This window comes from Meleagris gallopavo, chromosome Z, assembly GCF_905368555.1.
Source record: "Meleagris gallopavo chromosome Z, MGAL_WU_HG_1.1, whole genome shotgun sequence".
Classification (NCBI taxonomy): Eukaryota; Metazoa; Chordata; class Aves; order Galliformes; family Phasianidae; genus Meleagris; species Meleagris gallopavo.
In genome coordinates, this window is record NC_139435.1 from 61289078 (window position 1) to 61314020 (window position 24943).

General features: G+C 35.5%; 1 protein-coding gene across 1 annotated transcript in view; it reads left to right on the top strand.

Moving 5' to 3' along the window:
- Positions 1-24943, top strand: part of MAN2A1 (mannosidase alpha class 2A member 1) — a 114546-nt gene that overhangs the window by 11495 nt on the left and 78108 nt on the right. Inside the window, exons 2-6 of the mRNA XM_085213073.1 lie at positions 1055-1315; positions 8909-9053; positions 20786-20957; positions 22499-22626; positions 24419-24592. Coding sequence (XP_085069199.1) covers positions 1055-1315; positions 8909-9053; positions 20786-20957; positions 22499-22626; positions 24419-24592 — 880 coding nt within the window. The remainder of the gene's footprint in view (positions 1-1054; positions 1316-8908; positions 9054-20785; positions 20958-22498; positions 22627-24418; positions 24593-24943) is intronic.

The window sequence follows — 24943 nt, forward strand, 5'->3', positions numbered from 1 at the left end:
TGAAACAACATCAGATACTGTGTATTTTGGGGTCTGTCCACAACTTTAAAAATAGAAAAAAAAAAAACCACTCAATTCAGTTTTGTCTTTTATTGTTGCTAAGTTGAAATCTTTCTGAGGAAAGAAAGAAATTATTATTAAGATTAACTAACCTTAAAAATACGTTAGGTGATATGGCCTCTTATGACTGTGGAAAAGCTAACACATTCATTGTTTGAAAGAAAAAAAAAAGCATATCTAAAATGATTTGGAATGAGTGGCTAGTACATCAAAGAGCAGTACCATTCTAGACATCTTCCTCTCTTGTGCTATCTCTTGTACTCCAACAATATGGTAATTAAATGCCATAAATTGCTTTGTGCTTTAGGTCTGCACCTCTCCTTCCAAGTTTTTTTGGAGCTATGTTGACTTCTTTCAGTGTGTTGATGTTATCTTCTATCCTTCCTTTTGTGGTGTACACTAGAATCATCTATGGAATCCTGTTCTCCAGCTACTGAATATGGTATTCTAAGTGCAGATGCTAGTGGTCTTTTACAGAACAGTATTGATTGTCTAATTATACTGATTATTAGAATATTCAGACAGTTAAGGAAATCTTTTTTTGTGCGTCTGTTAATTTCTCTCCACATTTCCCTGAAAATAAAAAATGATATTTATTGAAACATTTCAATTGCAGAGGGAATAACATAAAATGTATTTATGTCCTGTTAATTCCATCATGAGATGACTGTCTAAAAAAAATGGCTTTCTTTCCCTTTGGTGTTCTGATGTGGTGGCAAATGAAAAATCTTTTGTGCATCTTTGATATACGTGAAAAATTTGATTTAGGCATATTTGGTACTTGAAACAATGTGACCTCTTAGGAATATTTTCATATCTCCTTTGCTATTTTTTCGTGTTCTGAGAGTAGTTTTCTTGTGTTGTCTTCTTTATTTTGTCTTTATATAAAATACAGAATATTTTTGTGATAATGTTACTATTGTGAAATTGATGTAAAAGAAAAAATCAAGAATTAGTCTGAGAATTAATTAAATTTGGATTCTTCTTTATACAGGGGCAGCTTTCAATATTGCAAGAAAAAATAGATCATCTTGAACGCCTTTTGGCAGAAAATAATGAGATTATTTCAAACATACGAGATTCTGTGATCAATCTGAGTGAATCAGTAAAAGATGGTCAAAAGAATCCAGTGGCTATAAACTTCAGTCAAGGATCCCAGTCGGAGCTCTTTCCTTCCACTCCCACTCTGCTTTCAGTTGATTCTGAGGATTGCTTGTTTGCTACAAAGAGTGGAAGTCATAGTTCAGATGTGCAGGTAAGCAGAATGTTTTTCTTATTCTCCGAGCTGCCATTACCTCTTATAATTCTGAAAAGATCTATGTACTGATAAAAGCCTGCAACTTAGCCCCTTACCTAAGATGTAATAGAACTGTTCAACTGACTGTTGTTGTGTTTAACAGAAAATGTTATGAAACTGTTCCCTTCTACCTTCTCTAAACTATCTAGAAACAAAATGTGATTATGATGACCCAACGTGTCAGAGTGCTTTGAAGTTCTTAAAAGCAAACAATCCAAAATTAATCACTGCTTTTTGTTTGTTGTGCAGTATCCTCAGAAGTTCTTAGAGGCTCTCAGATTCATTCCTATTTCCTGAAATTCTTGTAAAGCTGATGTAGAATAATCTGGGAATATTAATCTTGATTTAACAAGGTTTTATATTTTAGTGATATATGTGTAGATGGATCTTGAAAAGAAGATGAAACTTGATTAACAGTTGATCATTTGCAACAATTTCCAGTATTGTGCCCTGTTTTGAATATTATTTTTATATTTTGGCATTCTTTGGCATCTCCAGTTTGTATTGACACTTTCTTCAGAAAGGAGGAACATATCCCTTGTTGACTGGTTGGCATGAACTGGTCAGGATGGAGTTTTTAAAAGTCAAATTTTTCAAGCTGAGTTTATTTCGCTTTCTGGTGCTGCCTGTGAGTTCATTGACTCTTATGTATTCAGTTTTAATGCAGTGTTTCAGGAGTGCAAGAAGTACCGTGTGAAGTTTGTGATCTGTACGGTTTTTGAGATTCTTGTGGGAGTGCTATAAATATTCATAGTACTCTAAAGTAAAGATTAAATTTTGAATTCCAGCTTTCTCTCATTCTACAAGTGAAAGTATTTCTATTGTAGACAAAAAACAGTGGATTTAAGGTGAATAAGTTTACACATCTGAACAGCTGTAACCTCTGATTTATCATTTATAACACCTTTCAACTCTTCAGGGATAGGCATTTCCTTAATATGTCTCTCACAGAGAAAGATTTTTAAGGGTAGTAATATCTAACTTTTTGTGTTTGTGTTGCATGTTAAGACTTATGCATTACTGTCTTGAAAACAAGTTAAGGCTAGATATTTAACAGGTTATTCCTCACACAGACTTCTTTCATATTAAGTTTTTTTAGGTGCATTAGAAATAAGTTAAAGTGGATATGCATGTTGTGAATTTTGAGGTAAAATGTTTTGGCTTAAACTAAATGACCTGTTAATTTGTTATGATTAGAAGGTGTTTTGTAGCAGAGAGTTTGTTCTATCAAATAGTCTTACTGTGCTCTTTATATCAGTTGTATCTTCTGTGGAAATAAACAGGAGAGTTACTCTTGGAGCTACCTATGTCATTTGCTTTAGGATGGTTTTACTCACTTCTAAGTCTATACACATGAATATACAAGTAGCAGGAAATGTTCTCCATCCTGTTCCTGGATTCTTACTCACACAGGCCAAGAATCTCAGTGTATCATTACCTTACAGTCATGAGGTTATCAGCCATCTATTATTAAGTAATTTTAATACTGCTTTATATACAATTTATTGTTGTGCTAGTCTGATGTGCATTTCAGTTATGGAATCTAAAATCTTGGTGTTAGCAGATTTCTGGTAGCACCAATTAACCTAAGTTAACTAATCTAAGTTACTGTTTTTGAATGCCCATACGATTTAATAACTCACCAAAGATGATATACTCTGCAACCTGAGTTCATTTGTTTTCATCTAGATTTTTATAAAGAGTAAGAAATTCTGAGCAGATTATTTGAAGAACATTTTTTTAAAAAATTAATTTTTAAATAGCTTATGAGTGTTAATTATCTGTTGTTCATAAATATTAACTTAGAACTGTAGATTTGGACCTTTATTCTTCTGTGCTTGTCTTTAGAGAGAATATATGACAAAGAAATGAGAGAATAGAAAGAAATGAGAGAGCATAGATGAAATTTAATGTTTGGATAATAATTGCTATAGAGAACGAACGCAGAAGATGCTTCACTGAATAAATTATGGGAACCATTATAGTTATCCATAATGGAGATACAGGAGAACATTAGGAGAACAGATTCAAATTTGGATTAAAAACCTCTAATATTTCAATGAGAAATATTACAAGGTTTTGTTATACCAAGAGGTTTATTTTCTTTTCATAAACTGGAGGAAATGGTATACTAATAATATGAGAACCAAAAAGTTCTTGGATAGTATTGGTGAAGGATGATTTTTAATGGGAAAATTGTAAAGAAATGATACACTTAATTACTTACAACACCCTTCCTACTTTATGGTGTAATAGAGCTGGCTGCTGAAAATAACATTCAACTGAGAACTGAGATTGTGAGGTATGTCCTCTTTGTCCCCTTCAACCACTGAACCTTCTAATATTGTGCATGACAATGTTACTCTGTTTAAAACTGAGAATGAGTGGTGGTTTTTTTTTGTTGTTGTTGTTGTTTTTTCTAAAGAGAAAAAAGTGACCTGAAGAGGCATGAACTGTGTTTTTATTTCTTTAGTTTGCACATTCACAACTTCCCTGGGTAATGTGTTTCAGTGCCTTACCACCCTGTAACTAAAGAATTTATATATAACATCTAGCATGAATTCTCCCCTTTGTAGTTTAAAGCCATTGCCTCTTGCCTTATCACTGTCAGACATTGTAAAAATTTGGTCTGCCTCCTGTTATAAGCTCCCTTCAAGTAGTGGAAAGACACAATGAGGTCTCTGCAGAGCCTTCTCTTCTGCAGGCTGAACAAGCCCAGCTTCCTCTAACTTTTGTTGCAGGGGAAATGTTCCAGCCCTCTGATCATCTTCATGGCCCTCCTCTGGACCATGAAGTTCAGGGTCTTGATTCTGTTTTTTTTTTTTTTTTGTTTGTTTGTTTTTGTTTTTGTTTTTTGTTTGTTTTGTTTTTGTTTTTTTTGGGTTTGTTTTTTTTGTTTTTTCCCATGACCATATTCCTTGAGATCATGAACTCAATCAGGACATTTTTGCTTGACTTTTCATTTATTGAGCTCTTAAGCTTGGAATAGGTGATTCTTGAATATTAACTAGTATTGTTCGGTCCTTCTTCTCTTCAGGGCATTATCTGTTGAGACTCTTCCAAGCAAAGAGACTGAGGTCAGCTCTTTTGTAATCAGGTCTTTGTTCTTCCTTTTTTACATTTACATGAGACTTTGAACTCTATCATTTCCATAGTCGTGTTTGACCATCCCCCAAAAGCCCCTCCTTGTTTGTGTGGGTGAGATTCAGCACTGTACCTCTCATTATAGATTGTGATGGAGGCATTCCAGGAAATTCCTGTTTGTTTCTGCCTTGCTGTGTTGGTAATTGGCACGAGTGAGCTACCCTTGGTTCTTGCAACCCGGGCCTGCAAACATGATGGTGCTCCCGTCTCTCTGCAGAGGACCTTATCTGCTGATCTCCTTGTCAGGCAGCCTATACCAGTCACCCACTGCAATCCATCCAAACTATCTTTTCAATCCTTACGGACAATCTCTCAGTTGGCTCCTTTGTCTATATATAGGCAGAACTCCATGCACTTGTTTTCTCACGTAATGAGTAATTCCCCTTCTTTGTCTTCCCGGTCTGTCTTTCCTCAGGAGCTTGTATTCCTTCATTTCAACACTATAGTTTTTGGAGCCATCTTGCTTTGTCTCACCCTTTGCTTGTTAACCTTGTCAGTTATTTCCTCCCTCACAGGTCTGCTGACAGCTCTCTCTTTTACCCATCATTCCTAGCAGAAAGCTCTCCCTACCACGGGAGCCATTCTACAGGCAAAGATCACTTTGGATGCTCCTCACTGGGCAGGACAATCTCTTCCAAGCAGAAACTGGTCTGCAAACGGGGTCACAGAATCCCAAATCCTGTTGCCAGCACCACTTCTTCACCTGATTATTGATCTCTGCTGTCACATCTTTTCCCTTCAATAGCAGGATTGAGAAGAATGCCTCCTGGGCCTCCATGTCCTTGACTACTGCCTCTAGAGCTCTGTATTCACTTCTGATACTATACATTTTGCCCCTGGCAGTATCATTTACAACCATAGAAGAGCAACAAGGAGTAGTAGTCAGGGGGCTGAGCAAGCTTAGAGCTCTGTAACAGCCTGCATGTGGACCTCTGGCAGGAAGCAGACCTCTCTAGATGGCACTCCAGGTCATTGAGACAGTTATTTCAGAGAACTCCTGAGTTGCAGTTCCCAGATCTTGAAACATGTGAGCATAGTGTCAGATCCCTTTTTATCTAATATATATTTTATATATATATTGTTATATATTAATATATATTATCATTATTATATATTGAGTATATTGTGGACTGTAAGCATCTTGCAGAATGCAGAACCTTTATGTGAAATTCAGGCATTGCACATGAGAAAGACTCACAGGAATATATGTGCTTCCATGAATTGTTGCTTTTTAAATAAATATATTTTTATGCCTGATACTTCAAAAGAATTTTTCAGTCATAAGGTCTATTATTGGTAACTGGCAAATTTGCAGAGTATGCACTTCATTTTCTGTGAAGGATGCATTTCATAGAAGAATCATAGTGCTTGAAAATCAAATCCTAGAAAAGCAAGGAAATGTTTTTAGCCTAATATCCATACAACCCTTCCTTGTTCTCCTTGAGCTGGCAAAACAAAATGTATGTGCCTGCTACTGTTGCAGCTGTATTTTCTGTTAAACAATGTTGTTCAAAGGTGGAAGCAATTGTGGCACAACTGTGATGGGAAATCATCTCATGCAACTCAGATATTTAGTCAAGGCCCAGCTGAGGCACTGCTAGTTCTAGGTTTATGATGGCTTATATTCCAACTTGTGTTTATGTGCGTGCACAATCTTAGCCCTGAAAACAGTTTGTACTTTATGTATTTAAATTGTATTTTTCCTGAATGTATGCCTTTCTCCTAGATTGTTCTCTCAAACAGAGTGAGATTCAGTGGCTTTTTTTTTTTTCTGAACGCATGTGAAAACTGACAATTCCAAGTGCTGTGTTTTTTGCTGTTAATCCTTCTTAGCTCAGTCACAAAAAGCAGTTGTTTTACTTGAGTTGTTGGATCAGTTGTAGAAATCTACCAAAAGAATAAAACTCTTTCTTGACTGCTGTTTTCAATTTTGCCTATTTCTTGGGAGTGCTGAGTAAATTTCACACAGCTGACATTTGTTTTGTGCCCAACTAAGCCTCTGGCTTGATTTGTAAGTCAACAAAAAATTAGTTAGAAATGGCTTTTTTTCCTCGTTTTAATTCTTGACTGACTTGAGTATAGTTATACTCATAACTTCTAAAATGCATGTGTTTGCCAGATACACTGATTAAAATGAAAGGGGAAAGAAGTTTGGGTGTTGGATCAGTTATGTGCTCCAACTGTGCAAATAAACAGATGAGAAATATATGGATCTAATCTGTGTTTTGAGAATGCTGAATACAAATTTCTAAAAAGCTTATATTCTTCTGAAAGTCAAAGGCAAAAGCGAAAAATGTAGTTTGATGGAAGTTGAAGCAGCAATTTTGGTATTTGAAGGAACTGGCTTGGGGTAGCAAATCACTGGCATATAGAAGAAACTGCTTAATAACAGAGCTGTCAAGGTTTTGACTTTCCTACAGTTACTGCTTTATTGTTGTCTTATGGTGTAGTCAAGTAAAAATATCCCATGTAATGAGGATTTTTTTGGCAGTTTATACATACTTACGGTACAAACCCATAATATCTAAAGCTTTTAGAAACTGGAAATTCTTTTATCGTGATTCATCTTGGAATAACTCATACCTACCTTTTAGCTGCTGTTAGTGAAGCATTATAATGTGTGATTAAGCAGTGTGTTTACATTGGCAATCACAAACACTGTATAATGTAGGAAAAAACAGCTTCCAGTGAAAGGCTTGAGATGACTTCACGCAGAATCTTGTCTTTTTAGGTGGTTACCAAATCAAAATGCCTTACTGTGTTAGAACTTCACCTGAGTAACTCTGAGTTACTCTTGTTAGAATAACATTTTTGCCTGTAATATCTTCCTCTGGCATTACAAATGTCTGATGTTACTGCATGTATTTCTAGTTCTCATTGGATCCCACATTTCCATTTCTTTTATCCCTAAATAGTAAAGTCAGTTTCTGCTTTACTAACTTCCTCATCTCTTTCACTTGCTTTCCATCCATCCTCCTGCCAGCTGAAATGCTCTTCCTCTCAGTCCTTTGCTTGCACCTTCTTTAAAGAGATCTGCTTTGCTTGGAGGAAACTTCTGTTTGTTTTCTGTGTCTTAATGATCTTAGAATCATAGAATCCTTAAGAGTTGGTATGTCTGTGGGCCATCTAGTCCAATTCCCCTTCAATGATCAGGGACACCACAGCTAGATCAGGTTGCCCAGGGCTGTATCCAGCCTCACCTCGAAAGTCTCCAGGGATGGGGCACCATCCACATCACTGGGCAGCCTGTTCCAGTGCCGCACCATCTTTCTTCACTGCAGAAGAATTTTTCCTTCTAAATCTACCTTCTTTGAGCTTGAAACCATTTCCCCTTGTTCCGTCACCACAAACCCTGCCAAAGACTCTGTCCCCTTCTTTCTTGTAGCTCCCCTTTAGATACTGAAAGGTCCCTATCAGGTCACCTTGGAGCCTTTTCTTCTCCAGGCTGAACAGCCCCAGCTCTTTCAGTCTGTCCTCATAGGAGAAATGTTCCATTCTGTGGATCATTTTTGTGGCCCTAGTCTGGATGCTCTCCAACAGGTCTATATCTTCCTTTACACGGTTTTGCAGTTTTGTTCTGAGATCGATGTTCTTTCTTAAATAGGAAAATGTAACTTATATCTTCCATGCTGGTTCGTTTCTCATCTTCTCACAAAAGTGTGAACATCATGGAATTTGTGTGCTGAGGAAAATAATAGAAAAAAAACCCCAACTTTTTATGCTCTTAAAATTTCTGCCAACACTGTTGTAGCACTAGTTAAAATAGCTGTCTTGTCCTTTTTGGGATGGTATAAGATAGCAACTTGAAGTTCTATTTTGTTCATGTTTTGAGCCTAATATAATGCAGTTCAAATTAACAAATCTGTAGTTTGCTCGGCTACACCTGCTGTGAAATTAAACTGAAATTGTTAAAATCCTCACCTTCTGAAAGTATTTTTTTTGGCTTTAGTTATCAGCTAAGTGCACAGCTTTGGAAAGATCTTCATGGAATGAAACCTGTTGTTACTGATACATTGTGAATTGCTTTCAAGTTGAGAAAGACTTTAAACTAGCTATCTTTGTAGGTGTTTTTTTTGTTTGTTTGTTTTTTTTTTGGGAGGGGCATACTGATTGTGAAAATACATCTACTTCTGTTCAGATTTTAAAGATGAATTTAAAAGGTAGTTTTTGTTTGATTTTGTCGGGGAAAAATGTTAAATGATATCTTTATCTAAAACTGCTTACGTGATTCAAAAATACGAAGCAAATTTTGGAGGTGTGTAAGGAGCTTCATCTTGTAATTAATCTCTCCCTTTGTAATGAACAGGCTGATCCAGTATTACTGGTGATTTTTGAAGAAAACAGCTTTGGTTAAATATATATATATATTTTTAAATTAATTTCTGTTTTATTTTTATCCCTTTTTAGATGTTGGATGTCTATGACATTCTTCCTTTTGATAATCCAGATGGTGGAGTTTGGAAACAAGGATTTGATATTACCTACAATGAAAATGAATGGGACAATGAACCTCTTCAAGTTTTTGTTGTGCCTCACTCACATAATGACCCAGGTAATACTTTCTGTTTGTGTATGTAGAGGCTTTTGAGTTAAGTAAGATACATACTACCATTTCTGTTAAAATCTGAGTGTTTTTGAGGCATGCTACATAATTTGTTACATCTAAGTTTAGTAAGACAGTCAAACAGAAACATAATTTTAATGCTGTTGACTTCAAGGGACAGCTTGTTACAATAGACTTTGTATTTGCATACATTAAATGGAGTTAGAACTTGAGTGCTGTTATTAGAAGGTAATGGTGATTTTCTGTGTTTATGTTGCTGATAAACACAGTTTATTCATTGGTGCATCAAGTATCTGTTCTTACTTTGATTTCTTAGTGTAGCTTGGATATTAAATCCTCAGCTGCTGCTAAAGGAATGTATTTTCTGGAAGATGTTGCACAGTCAAAAACCTCAGACTTGCCATTAAAACTTTCTCTATTCAACTCTCTCTGTCCCCTAGCCAAGGAGAACTATAGTGGGATAATATGAAGTCTGAATTTAAACTGAAATCTGACTGAAGTAAGGCAGGTAATTTGAGTGTAAGTGACTTTGAATACACTAGGTGCTCAGGAATAAAACAGAATGAAACCTGTAACCTGGAGTGACTGTTATCCAGTTATAACAGCTAAAATAGTGTATTGTAAAGCTACTCAGAGGAAGTCACAATACAAACTCTGATCCACGTTTTTGTTGAGCTGTCTTTAAACCTGTGTCAATGTGTTTCCTTTCTGGTTGTGCACCTGAAAACTTTTCCAATGGAAGCTACACTGTGCAGTTGTCTAATGAATGTGAAACTGCTATAAGAATTTGCAGCACTTTCTAAGACTCTCAGTTCTTTATAAAATGGGTTATGGAGTTTACCTTTCTCCCTTCTTTCTAATGATGCTAATAATATCATATTCTAAATGGAGGGAGTAGATTGGGATCCCATTAGAGGTCAGTTGCTGAGTGTCACCTCTATCCTCAGATGATTTTTGCTAGATTGAAAAATAACCTCTGCACAAGGAGCTTGATGCTTGGAGGTTACAGGTAAAAGTTTAAAAGGGCTTTGCTTAAAACTTCTTAGGTGTCCATTCACATCATGAGGTTTGATAAAAGCTCAGTTATACTAATTTCTCTTCAAGTGCGGTATATGACAGTGAAGACTAAGAGCCTGCGTTCTGAGTCAGTGTTTTCCTTGACTCTTTTCTGTAGAAAAGAGAAGGAAGTCTCTTCTGTAGGACAAGAGACTTTTTTATCACTGAAAATTATCTCCCAGATCATTTGTTCTGATAGACTTTTCCAAGCCTAAGCAGGAGATAGATGCTTTCATGTTCTAATGCTAAATATGCTGTTTTATAACTGCCTAACTAGCTAGATGTATCAGAATGCTAGATTCTGTCCTTTGCCTACTTTGAAGTACACTATTCTGTTTACTCTCCATACGAGTTCCATAACAGAACAGTTTTTGACAAGGTGAGGGTTTTTTCTTGTGTAAATTTTTTTCAAACATAACCCTTGGTTCTTTTTTTGACAGGTTTTAGTAATCCTGTTGTCTTTATTTTTATTGTTTTAATCTGATCTGTAGACACTTCATCTGTAACTGTGTTCTATGTAAGATCAAACTGGTATGATTTCATTCTACTACCTGGCCTGTCTAACCGATGCTTCATACAGAACTGAACATGTATTTTGTTATTCTGGAAGGTCTCTTTGGACCTAACCTTCAGCTTTCTGACCTTCATTCTTTTCCTTAATCTTTGTATCTACTGATAATACAGTTATTGAAAGGTTTGGGTTAGAAAAAGCCTTAAAGATCATCTAGTTCCAAGTCCCCTGCTGTGGAAAGGCTTGGAATACTCCAGATGGAGCCTCATTAGGGCAGAACAAGTGTAGCCCAGGATACTGTTGGCCTTTTGGGCTTCAGGTGTTTGCTGGTGATTCATGTCCAGCCCCTTGGCTACCAGGACCCACAAGTCTTCTCCATAGAGCTGTTATCAATGAATTCTTCTCCCAGTCTGTACACACATCTGGGATTACCGTAATTCAAGCACCATTCCTTGCACTTGGCATTGCTGAACCTTATGAGGTCCTCATGGGCCACTGCTCAGGCTTGTCCAGATACTTTTGGATGGCTTCCCTTTCTGTTGTATCAGCTGCACTACTTGGCTTGATATCATCTGCAAGCCTTGCTGAGGGTGTACTTGATCCCACTGTCTATGTCATTAATGGTAAAGATGTTAAGGAGTTAGCTGTCCCAGTACCAACCTTTGAGGAATACCGGTTATCACTGGCCTCCTCTTGGACGTACGGCCGTTGATCACAACCTTCCAGAGGACTGTGACCACCCAATTAAATAGTCCAGCCTTTGAATTTGTATCTCTCTAACTTAAGGAGAAGGACATGGTGCAGATCCACATCAAAGGTCTTGTGAAAGTCGAGGTAGATGATATCCATTGCCTTTCCTTTGTCCACCAGTGCTATTGCTATATCATATAAGGCCACCAGCTCAGTCAGGCATGAGCTGCCCTTTAGTGAAGCTAAGCTTGGCTGTCTTGGATGAACTCCTTGTCTCACACGTGAGTAAATATAGCATCCAGTGGGATCTGCTCCTAATAAGAATCATTGGCTTGTATTATCCCAGGTCTTCCTTTCTCCCTTTCTTAAAAATGAGAGTGATGCTCCTTTTTTTCCAGTACCTTCACCTGACAGTTGTGTCTTTTCAAATGTGATGGAGAGTGGCTTGGCAACCACATCAGCCAGCTACTCCAGGAACCTGGGATGCATGTCATTGGACCCCATAGATTGGTACACTTCTAGCCTCATGAGGTTGGCTTACACTAACTCTGTTCTTACATTGAGGAATTTTACCCCCTCGGCACCTGCCTAGAGGTTGAGTGATGTGAGAGGCGTGAGAAGCCTGACTGCCAATGCAGACCGAGGCAAAGAACTTGTTGAAGAAAAGAACTTCTCCATATTGAAGAACTGGTTGAAGCCAGTTCTCCCTTCTCATTTATCAGAGGGTACACTTTCCTTTGCCTTGCCTTATATGGCTGATCTAGCTAAAGAATTCTTTCTTATTTTTATATCCCATGCCTGCTAAAAGAGCCCATCAAATGGGGCATACTTGCACTCCTGACATCCCCATCAGGCCCTTGCAGGACTTTGGCATTCTGGAGATCTTCACCATCAAGGATGAGGGCAGTTCCATTGCTCCGCAGGGGATCTATCTGGGTGCACATGTTCACCCAGTGTAGTGGCCCGTCTGTCTGGGTTTCATCATCAGACTGACTGTTGTGGCAGGTGGTCACCATGTTTGCTTCAATAGAGCATTGTACCCTGCTGCTCTCAGAAGAGAGATAACGGGCTGTCTGGTGGCCAGCCTGGGCAAAGTGTTGAGCGAAAGGCCGCACCAGACCCTACTGTTGTGCTGTGCCTGCTACACACTGTCACTGTGCTCCTGGTTGCTAGGACTGCCTTTGTAGGTGTGGACGTGTTATGCTGCTGCTCCTGCCCCCTCCCACACCTCCTTAGCAGGGTTAGGTACTCCTCACAGCTGTGAGTGGTGCTGGGGTCTCCACAGTTTGTCACACTGTGATTCCTCATTCCACTCCACAATGTATCTGCACTGGAGCTGATGGCATTGGAAATTCTGTTCTGCCTCCTTTAATCAGGCAAGCAACTGCAGTAGATTTTCACAGCCAACAACTTTTTGTTGCCAGATGACCACTGACGTTGGGTGTCAGTCTCAGTTTCAGCTGAGATGGAATTTTTTTCTTCAGAGTTATCTGATACGCTGATATTTTTTTGGTTCTAGAGAAAAAAAAAAATGTTGGTAACACATTGATGTTTGTAGGTTTGTAATTGCAGATGAGCAGTGCTGTACAAAGCCAAGGCTGTTTGCAGTGAAGAGCTCAAGAAGTGGTGAGGGAACAGAATTAGGACAGCTGGATTAAAGTGATATTCCGTATCATATGACATAAAGCAGAAGGAGTTTTGAAGGAAGTGGGACTGCATCTTGCTCTTTTTCACTGCTCAGAAGGCTAGTTGGGCATTGTTTGGGAGATGGTTAGTAATTGCTTGTGCATCATTTGTTATATACATTTATGTTTGTGTGTGTGTATACGTATGTATATATAGTCATAATTATTATTCTTTTCCTTTTCTCTGTCTGAATAAATAGTTTTATTTCAGCCCATGAGTTCTGCATTTTTCTCTGTCATGTTTGGATGTTTGTTGTCTGTGGGAAGAGAAACCAAACGAGAGAGAAGCAAAATGAGTTGCCAGTATTATTAAAATTCTAAGGCAGACTTTGCTAGAGTTGTCCTGCCAGCCTCTTTTCTTAAACAATTAATTTCTTGTGTTGTCACTTACAAAACTTTCTTCCCTGCAAGTATGCTTGCAGTGTGTCATTTCTTTAATTTTACATCTGAGTGGTGATGTCTTTTGGTGTGCTTGAAAGTTCAGTTTAATGAAGTTTAATCTGATTCTACCCTGCCTACTCCAGCAGTGCTCTGGCCCACTTCCAAACACAGAGGCGTTGGTCATAATGAATTTTGCTTTTGAGATGGATTTTTACCAGCAGTCAGTTGTTTATTTTGGAGGGAGTCAGTCGTTAAATCTGTAAGGTACTTGTTCTTCCAGCTCTCAGAAAGAAGTCCTCTGTGTGGTTGCCTCTTATATAATAACATTTGAGTAATTCTGTGAAGTTATGAGACCTGTCTCTTTTTTTTCTGTAGTGATTTCTTTTTTTTCCCCTACATAGGGCATTCCTGAGGTCTTGTCCAATATCTTGGCTGACATCAGAGATAACTTTCACCTTTCATCTTACTGGCGTCTTGTTTTGGCTAACACCTTTAATATTAATATCTAAGTGACACATTTCTTTAATATAAAATCTGTATTTAGGAAACCAAGAAATCATCATTTCCTTGTGCTTACAATCTAAATGCTTTCAATCACAGTCAGGTTTCTTAACTGATACCAAATAGCATTAGACTGAGATATAGTACTGGTATGTGTAATACCTGCCATCTCTTCAGGTATGATTGTGTGAGATTGATTGTTGTTTGCTTTAGGTAGAGTGTTACCAGAGAAAATCTCCAGGCTTCTGGTAACAGCATTTTAGTGGAATTGTTTGCAGTGTGACAATGCTTATTAATAAGTGCTTGAAATAGAGAAAATTTATCTACAATAGTGATGTAAAATCTCTTAAGTATAGGTAATGGTTACATGATTCCTTTCCCCCAGAGAATTAAAGGAAAATGCCTTCTGGTGAAAAAGCTTTAAGATATGGTGAACCTACACTGTAAAAATAAACAGGAAAAATATTTACCAATAAATAGGGTTGGTTGGTAAAGATGTAACTAGAAGCCTGTATTGTATTTTCTTATCTGAGAGTGCTTTAGCTTTTCACATAACCAGTTATACCTCTGCAATCTGTAGCTGAAAGGCAAAGAAACTGCCCTGAAACAGAATCCTTGAGTGAAGAAAAGGTAGTTTTCAGTTCTGAGCTCTGTGACACGTAGTCTGATGCTCTGAAACACTTGGTATTATTAGATTCTGATAAATCTGGCTTGCCTTCTTCCATGAGAACACAACCAGGACCTGCAAAGTTAGATCTCTTCGGTTCTTCCTTCAATGATAATATATTCATTAATTATTGGGAAAATAAGTATAGGAGAATGAATACCTCTCATGCTTTGGATGAGTTGCAGACATAATTGTGTTTCAGCTACTGGCAATCAGTGAAGATCAGAGCACCTTGCTAACATGGATTCAAAGAAGACTGGCCAGCCTCTGTAGCATTTATTGCTGTATTGACTATGAGCTTGATAATGTTTTTTTTTTTTCAGTTAGTTATTGTAGAATTAAGACGTGAAATTTGTAATACATATGTGTACATATGATTTGAGTATTTGTAGCTGGATGGGTTTATTACAGGCATATATAATACAAGCAGCTCTTAAGTAGAGTTTAAAAAGATTGAAACATTTCTTTTTCCCCCAAATTTCTGCCTGCATAAAAGATATATGTGAAAATGTATATGAATGTATATCAGGCCTAAATAATGCTTGGAGAAACTTCGTTATTTGTATCATCAGTACCTTTATCTTACTAGCACAGACAATAACTCCTTTTTATTATTTAAGATTATCTCCATTTCTCAGATGGCTATCTCTGTAGCTTTAAGAAATGGATTGAAGAATTAAGATAAAAGAAAATTTAAGCATAAGATTTTAAAACACCATGTAGTTTCAGGTTTGTTTTCGGTTGACTACATCTGGATATGGTTTTCAGATGGCTTAGTTTTCCTGACATAATAGAAAGCTAATTAAGGCTGTTCTTCTTAGCCATTAAAATATAAGAACAGGGTGATGGTGAACCAGAAATTAAATATCAGTTGAATTGAATCTGAGTTTATCTTTCAAAGTTTCAGATTGTAGACTGTGAAATTGAATGTTTACTGATCGATGTGTTCATGTTGTTTTCAATAGGAAATTTAAAAGACAATCATTTATCTTCATTTAGACCTTAATAAATGGCCACAGTGTTAAACAGGGGATTATGAGAAGATCATACAGTATAAACTGAATGGTGAAGATTTAATATTTCTTTGTGGAGGACGATGAGGTCTAGGAATAGAGATGGCATTTGCAGAGCTGGGTGTTTATTTGATTTGTTTTGTGATGTTCTGAAGTATAGGAATCTCAGTTTTTATTACTGGCTTCTCAGTATTTCTGTGGTTGCATGTAAGGTGGTAGATAACTTTTAGGTAAAGAGGTTTTCTTTTCATTTTTATGTCAGGACAGTTCCCTGAAAATTGACAGTACTGTTGCAGAGAGCATGCTTTTGATTAATGATCAGTATAACTTTTCTTCCCATCTTAGGCACAAGGGCAGCAGATTTGTTATGTACACAGAAGAAATATGCCTTGCATTGTGTAAGCCAAACACATTATTCTCTCTATACTTTTTTTAAGTACCTCATATTTCATGACAGATTTTGCTTTTGGTAATCAAGTAAGTTGTTAGTTATGATTATGAAAGTATGTGTGTAGCAAGTATGTAATAATTCTTGGAATTTATTGAAGAAAAATCTTTTACAAGCTGAAGGATTGTACTGGAAAATAAGAATACTCTTTTACTGTTTTAGTATAAGGATTTCTCCTCCTGAACAGTATTACTAGAGAGAATAACTTTGGGTCAAGGTCATGTTCTGCTTATGTTCTGAATTAGCATAAATATTGCAGGTGGCTTTCTGTCATTTTCTGGTTTACAGAAATGACAGAAAAATGAGAATTAATCTTAAGACTGCTTTTTCAGTTAACTTTACTTCAGAGACAACATACTTCATCAAATTTTCTTTCCCATTCTTAGCCAAGGAGTTATTCATGGTTATTGGATAGGCACTTTTTTGTGAAATTAGCATTGAGGACTTTGTCACGAACTTTGTCATGAAAAAAGCAAAGCAATAAACTTGTTTACTTGCTTTAGTTAGTTTTGACATGATTGATAATGAGATCTCTAAATAAAGCAATTGGTGCAAGGACTTTAAGGACTTTTGTTTTTAATTGCTGGATCTACAAGCTTTTGGATTTTTTATTTCTAGTATTTGTGTTCTTACTGAATGTTCCTGTGTATGATTAGTTAAACACATGCACCATTTTAAAATTCTTGAAAGCACAGAACTAGTGGTTATGTGTCTGCCAATCTTGTCTGTTGTTCTTTTTTTTTTTTTTTTTTAAGCTTTCCATGTTACCTAAAGCATGGATATAATGTGAATCTAGACACCCTCCTTCAGCTTTTTATAACAGCTTTTTGTCTTCTTGGAACTGGTTAATTTAGTGTAGAACTGAACTATATGAATTAAAACAAACAAACATACAAAAAAAACAAAAAACAAAAAACACAACCACCAACATTTTTAAAACTAATTTGGGTGTGCATCTTAAAGTTCCAAGAATTGAAGTTTCACTACTTTGTTGTTTAACTTTTCTGAAAAGCTATACAGTGCTAACTGAAATTCAGTGGTTTTACTTAATTGTGCAGTAAAATTGATAAACCACTCAAACTTCTTTTTTTCAGTTACAAAAAGTATCAAAATGTGAACTTTGGACTAAATTATTTAATCTGATCTACTGTAAATTAAATTGGCAGTAAAAACTGCTCTCAAAAATGCATTTATGTAGTAACTGATAGTATTGTAGCCATTCACTAGATATACTTTTATATTTTCAAGGTTGATCTCTGATTCTTAGCATCATCAGGTAAAGTGCTTTTATTTATATAGGTTACTTTTTGTATTATGCTAGTTTGTCCACTTCTGTTCCGATTTTTGTTTTGAAACTTGTATCTCTACTTGCATGTTCTAAAGTTTCAGGGAGGAACTGAAATGGGAAGTATAGAGAAATGCTCTAGAATTTTTTTGAACATCAGTTGTGTTGACTCTGGGACATGACTCTTGGATTCTGTCAACCAGAAAAAAATGTGTAAACATTAGGAAAAGTGGAGATAGAGGTAGTAAAACCCCAAACAGCTAGATTACAATTTGTGGTAAGTGAGGAAAGCTGAAAATTTTTTCACTTAAGTGGACAAATATGAGTGAGGCAATCCAAGGCGTAGCAGTACACCCTCTACTCCTATGTCATACACTTGCAGGAAAGGAATGTAACTGGCAAAGCCCTAAATAGTCATTAAATCAAGAGTATCATAAGAAAATTAAAGACAATATTTTTTTCTTGTTTATTTAAAATTTTATTTTAAGAAATATCACACTGTAAGTTTAAATTGAGAATTGTGACTTTGCTGATGTAACTATGTTTAATTTTGGCAATTGTAGCTTTATGTTGCTTCACTCTTTCCACAGTATTTGTATTTGTTTTTTTTTTTTTTTTTTTTGTGATCCAAATACGGTGGTAAACCTTTTCTTTCAACTTAGGAATAAACACTTAGCTTATGTGTAAGCAAAGTATGAACTGGAGTTGTACTAAAATCTTAAGTGATGTTAGGGACTGAGATGTGAATTAATATTTAAGGTTATAGTTGCATGTAGGTAGCAATTGCAAGAGAGTTTGTTTATTGTTCTCTTCAGCTTCTGATACTTAGGTTTGAATGTTTCTGGCTCAGTGCAGAGTTGGACAGTCTCCATAAGTAAAGGGTTTAAGAGCTATCAATTTAGAACTGAATGTATCAAGTGCAGGGTACCAAATGTACAGTAATGACATGTCAGGTGTCTTTATGATGGCTTGCAACTAATTGTGTGAGTGCTTAAATTTTTCCTAAGACTTCCTCAAGATTCAGAGTGCTAATTCTACCTGTATAGTTTAGCTGAACATATATTAAAAACAAGTCTCCAAGATTTTTTTTCCTACATTATAATGTAATTTTATGTCATTTGCTTTGTTACTTGCCCTTGTCATTCTTTATGTTGGTTTATTATTGAGATTTCCTATGATGTTTAAGACAACTAATTCAGTGTATACTCCCTTTTGTTTCCGCAATGTAGTCAAGTAATAAAAGCATGCTAAAATGGTTTATGATGATGACATATTTCTGCATATGAAGAACATAAAATGATTTGAATGGTTTCACCTCATTCTGCATGAGATTTGTGCTAATGTGAGAATGTTATCCCTTGCAGAAGAAATTCCTAGTAAAAAGTTGTGGATTTGTAGCCTGCTACATGTAAATCATTTGATGCAGGTATCAATGAAATATTTATTTGGTTTGTTAAAATGTAAATTGGAAAAGATTATTTATCATGTAATCACAATTCTTTGAGTGAAAGCTTCTGTAACAAATTACCGATTGAAATAGATAGTGATTTTATGCCAAACTCTTGGGCAGAATTTTGATTAAAACCAGCATAAAACTAAAATAAGTTCAGCTTGTTCTCTTTTTTTTTTTTTTTTTTTTTTTTTTTTTTAGCCATTGTGAAATTGTAATTTACTGTCAGCTTTTTGTATTAAGCTTTTTTGATGAAAAGTATATTTCTCATCTGGATTGAAAGCTCTCAAATTAACTTTCTTAACAAAATGTAGTCTTCTTTAAATTTCATATATGAAGAAACATAGATGTGGAGATTCTTCTAGATACAGAACATCTTGTTTGCTTGTTTCTTTGTTGGTGTTTTATTTTAAGAACATTGAACTAGCACTTTTCCTCAGGAGTGTTATAATTTTCTTTTCAAGGTAGAAAACGGAAGTTTTTGGAAACTTGCAGCATTTTTTTTGTTCCAGAATACTTCTGTTTGAATCTGACCTTTCCAAACTTGAGTGCAACCTGAAAATCAGACTTCACCACAAAGTCTGATGGTTATTTCTAGTTTCTGTACTTTAAATATGTGTACAATTTGATGTAAGCAGGAAAGTAATGTTTTGTAGAGCAGTTCTTCCTAAGATTAATGCCATCTATTATTATCATGAAAATACAGCAGAATAGAATCTGAATATTGATTTAGAATTGTTATAATAACAAATATAGAGTTTATAATTATACTGAAATCTTTTGCATTTATCCAACTGTTTTGAAACAGTATTAACTAATTCCAGAACAGCTTAATGCTTATAGTTGGCATTGTCATATAATAGCGGTGACTTCACACAACAAAAACCAAGGGGAAAACTGATAATCAGCGTGAAATCATTAGGGTCAGATTTATCTGGATGAAGTCCTCACATCTCATGGGAACTTTCACAAAATCTTAAAATGTAGGTGCCCTAGGGGTGGTTTGCAGTATCACTTGTGTTCTTCTGTACTTACTGTTTATTACTGAAGCTCAGCTGCCAAGTCCCTTTTGGCAGCACCGCATTCATGACAAGAGCTGGTATGAAGAGTAGGAGTATTCTGCTCGTGTGTTAAGTAGGCAGGTTTATCTCCCCCCTCTCCCAGTTGCAGTTATGGAAAGAAGACAAATCTTCCAAGTTCTGTAGTAGAAGATGAGTGTACCTTCTCATATAAGGTGTTAGGTAAGGAATTTTATGGAAGGCTATGCAGTGTGAACCCTGAATGCATGATTAATTAGATATGCATCACTGAGTTGATACATTTTAGCAGTCATTGCTGATAGACATCTGGTAAATGATGCTGGAGTTGTGCAGCTGGGCTTTGTGCTGCTTAGTTGCTTCCATTTTACTTCTTTACACCTGAGGCTGTGCAATACCATTAATCTCTTTTCATTTTCTCTTTAGGGTCCATGTATAATGTGTTTCTAGTAATTTTGCTATGTAAGATTTTTTGATAAAGAAGAAATTCAAGGACAACTACGGGGATGTGTATGATGGAATAAGTCACAAGCTGAGAAGACACCAGTTAACATATAGTCTTCATTTGAGTGAGATGAGGAAACATAATGGAAATTATCAAGGGATATGAATTTGCAGATATTTACATCTTCTTTTGATTTCTTCATTTCTGCTTAAATTATTAAAAAAAAAAAACCCACAAGTTAAAAATCTGCATATTCTCAGCTGATCGAAGTAGAATGCCTAATAATCTGCATATTTATAATACAAGAAAATAAAACAGCTGAACTTTGTAAAAAAACAAAAACAAAAAAACAACAAAAAAGTTCCCTCTCCAAAAAAACAAAAGAAAAAAAAACATGAAGCCAACAAAAAACCCTCAGAATTTAGCACTGCAAACTGGCTAAAGCATGTAAAATTCAGCTCAAGTTTTTGCAGGGAGTGGAAAGAAGGTAGATCACTAAGACTTTTGAAAGCAACTTAAATTTTACTTTTTTTTTTTTTTTTTGGACTTAGGTTGGCTGAAGACTTTTGATGATTACTTCAGAGATCAGACACAGCATATCTTAAATAATATGGTTATTAAACTGCAAGAAGACAACCGAAGGAAATTTATTTGGTCTGAAATTTCTTACTTTTCAAAATGGTGGGATGGAATAGATAGCCAGAGAAGGGATGCTGTTAAAAGGTTTGAACACTTTTGCTACTTCTTACATTCCATATTGCATGTTTTGATACTTCACGTGTTAATTGACTACATTGTAAACTTCATATTTCACTTGTGATGCAAAATTACTAGTACAAGTGCACTAGTCAAGTACTGATTTTTTGGTTTTGTTTACTGTTTTCCAATTAAAAATTAAAACTGTTACAAGAAATATGATATGATTCTGTGACAAGTAGAGCCTTATTACTGATTTGCTGAAAAATTGTCTAGAAGTTTCCATGTCCAATCTTGAAGATGTCATTCAAATTGTTATTAAATTGTGATTGTAAGCCTAACTTCTTTATTTGAAGACATGTTCAAGTACTGACATTTGAATAAATTGTGAAATGAGATTGTTCCTTGTTAAATACATTTTTTAAGACACGTGGCACTTCCAGTTGTACAACCTTACTCCTCTAATTTATTTTTAAAATCACAAGTTGAAATATAATACAAAAGTAAATGGGTTTGCCTAGGCACTGAAGTGAGAAAATGTGCTCCTTGATAAATAAGGATCTAGTTAAGGGTTTTGAAAAACAGGTGTTTAGTTTTTAATGTGCTTTGCTTCAAGACTGGATCCAACCATCCATAGCTCACCTCTGTGATGCTCTTCTGCTCATACTCCCCCTTCAAGATGCATGGGGTGCAGTATACGTTAGGGTTATTGAAGCCTCACAACTGCAAAGCTTATGCAAACCTGAAAATCTTGAAAATGACGTGTAAATTTTTAAAATATTTTTCTAATGTGTGAATATATGTTTGAGTTCTTTTCTGAGATTGAAGAAATACTTTGGAACACCGTAAGAGGTAAATGATGTTAAGGAACTACGTGCTTTCTTCAAGGAAATTAGATATTAGTTTAAATTGCTGCAACAGTTAGGGAAACTGCACTGGTAACTTTTAGCTATATGAATTACAATACTTTTATTGGTATTATCTGTATTAGATTATTTTAACAGTTATACATTAGTGTACAACAGTAAAACTAAATTATAGAGACAGTCTGATGCTGGAAGCATCATTCTATCATTGGCATCTTAATAAAGAAACTGGATCATCTTGTGTTTCAAGAATGCATTTTAATCAGTGAGATATTCTGCAGCCTTTATATATATAATAAACTTGAAGCTTTATTAAGCTCTCTAAAACAATAAAAGGAACAAAGGATGGGAGATGTTAGTAGCGCTTTAAATGTGACATCTCACTCGATTGACCTCTAGCACCATGACATGTACAGTATTTTATTTTTATAATTTATGCATGAAATAGCTTATTTCCTGACTTGAAAAAAAAAAACTGCAGTAGAGCTGTAGTTACTGTTGTACAGAGACATTAAAAAATTCACAGTTCATGTATTCATTTGTTCACTGTTTGATTAAAAACAGCATAGTCCAATGATGGAAGTAGCATCATCCAGATTTTGTTATTGTGTCCCTTATAAATAACTATTGGATATTCAGAAATTGATTTTAAAAGTGTATTTCCAGATGCAAGGTTTTGATCACAGTTTACATAATTTTCAGGTTAATAAAAGATGGGCAGTTTGAAATAGTTACAGGAGGATGGGTCATGCCTGATGAAGCTTCTTCTCATTACTTCACTTTAATTGACCAACTGATAGAAGGACATCAGTGGCTAGAACGGAACTTGGGTATGTACACTGAATTAAAAGTTGACTTTATTAATACAGCTTTTTAAAAAATATATCATGTGCTTAAGAGGCTTTGCGTGCTCTGCGTCCCAGAAGTGTTAAATCAGATCTTTATAGTGAAAGCCATAAGACTGACTAATATTTGTAACTGCAGTTTGCAGATAAAACAAACAAACAAAAAAAATCTTCCTAGATGAAGTGTACTTAAATTATGTTCTATCCTGACGTGTTTTAGTGGTCTTTGAAAATTGTTATTCTGTGTGTTTGGGTCTATTCTGCAGTCAGTATATTAATTGGACTTCTATGTAAGATTATTAAAAAAAAATCTTAGAGTAATTGTAAAACTTAAATCTACTCTAATATCAAAATTGTTTGCATTAAAAAAAGTAAACAAGTAAAGACAACACATTCACTTTCAGAACGTTGAGGAATTATTGCAGTAAGGTATTTTTGGCTTACTTCCGTAACAAGAGAGAACCTTTTCTACAGGGGAATTATTTATTTAGTGATTTTAATGATATTTTAACATTATCCCATTTAATTAAATTATTTTGAAAAGCTGTTTTACTATCATCGAATCATAGAATGGCTTGGTTTGGAAGGGACCTCAAAGATCATCTAGTTCCAGCCCCCGTTGCTGTGGGCAGGATGGCCAACCACATGATCAGACTGCCCAGGAATGCATCATGCCTGGCCTTGAACACCTCTGGGGCTGTGGCATCCATAACTTTTCTGGGCAGCCTGTGCCAGTGCCTTGCTGTGTTCCAAGAACTTCTTACTAGCATCTAACCTAAAACTCCTTGGTTGTTTTTTTTTCAGTTTTAATCTGTTGCCCCATGTCTTATCACTATTTGTAAATACATATTTGTGAAAAAAGTTGGTCCCCCTCTTATTAGAGATGTTCCAGCCCTCTGATTGTCTTTGTGGGTCCCCCCCACCCCGCAGTATTGTGAGATTGAGATCCAGCTTGAAAGACCAGAAAGGAATAGTAGTTTTCTGGCTTTATGATACCTGGTCTCTTTTTTTTTGATGTCTCAAATGCAGCACCTGGTGAACAGCAAACAGGGTTTTTTTTGTTTTGTTTTGTTTTTCTGTCGGGTTTTTCTTTTTCTTTTTTTTTATGAGAAGGTAAAAATGTAGAGATGATGGTAAGAGATGGTAAAAATGTATCCAAAAGACCCACACTGAAGAATTATTTAAACAAGAGGAGGATACAACTTCTTTATTTGCTAATATGAAATTAAATTAAAAGGCAATAGTAACCACTATGATTCTAATGTTTGCCAGCCTAGTAAATTAATTCATTTTGAAAGAAAAAAGTCCCAAAGCAAACGTAGATTAAAATTATTTAAATTACACTGACTGAAAATTAAACAAGTCACATCATGTTTTCATCTGTTTTCATCAGTTCATTTTCTTTCAACATTCCTTTCCAATTGTAACATCTGGAAATGACTTAAATGAGGAAGTTTAATTATGTTTCCACGTAAAGCTGTTTGAGACAAAATGAAAATAGTATAACAATATAGGGTACTAATCTCAGTTTTTTTTTTTAATGCAGTTAGACAGCTTGCCTCTAGGATATTTAATTTTTTTCATAAGTAATTATCTGTTTAATTCTAGATATTTAATTTCAAGGTGTGTTCTGGAGGAGGCTTAGTACTCAGCTGTGTATTTTATTTTATTTTCTTTGAGATTCTGTATTTAATGGTCTGAACTATATTGGTACATGTTTCTTTCAATGAACAGTAAGAATTTTTTTAATCCATTTTAACTTTTTACTTGTCAACAGGAGTAAAACCAAAGTCTGGTTGGGCAGTTGATCCCTTTGGGCATTCACCAACAATGGCCTATCTTCTGAAACGCGCGGGATTTTCAAAAATGCTTATACAGAGAGTTCATTACTCAGTTAAAAAACATTTTGCAACTCAGAAGACACTAGAATTCTTTTGGAGACAGAACTGGGGTATGTGTTTTTCCTTTCTGCAGTGTGTATATTTTGTTTATACAGGGAAAATGTGGAGATAACTTGAATAAATACTCTGAAAATCTTTATAGACAGGTTGTTTAGAGTAGTTAGTCCAGAGCTAAAAAAAAAATTGAAATTCCATTAAAAAAGAAATATACTATTAATTTTATTTGAGGATACATTTTGTAACAAAATGGAAAAGTGAATACCTGAACGTTAGGGAAGGGATTAAAATACAAAAGCTGCAGGTTTTTCTGTTGGTCGTCTTATCATACTGTTTCTTCACTTTTGAATGTGTTTTTATTTCATTTTCCTTCTCCCATCTCTTTTACACAATCTGTGGGGAGG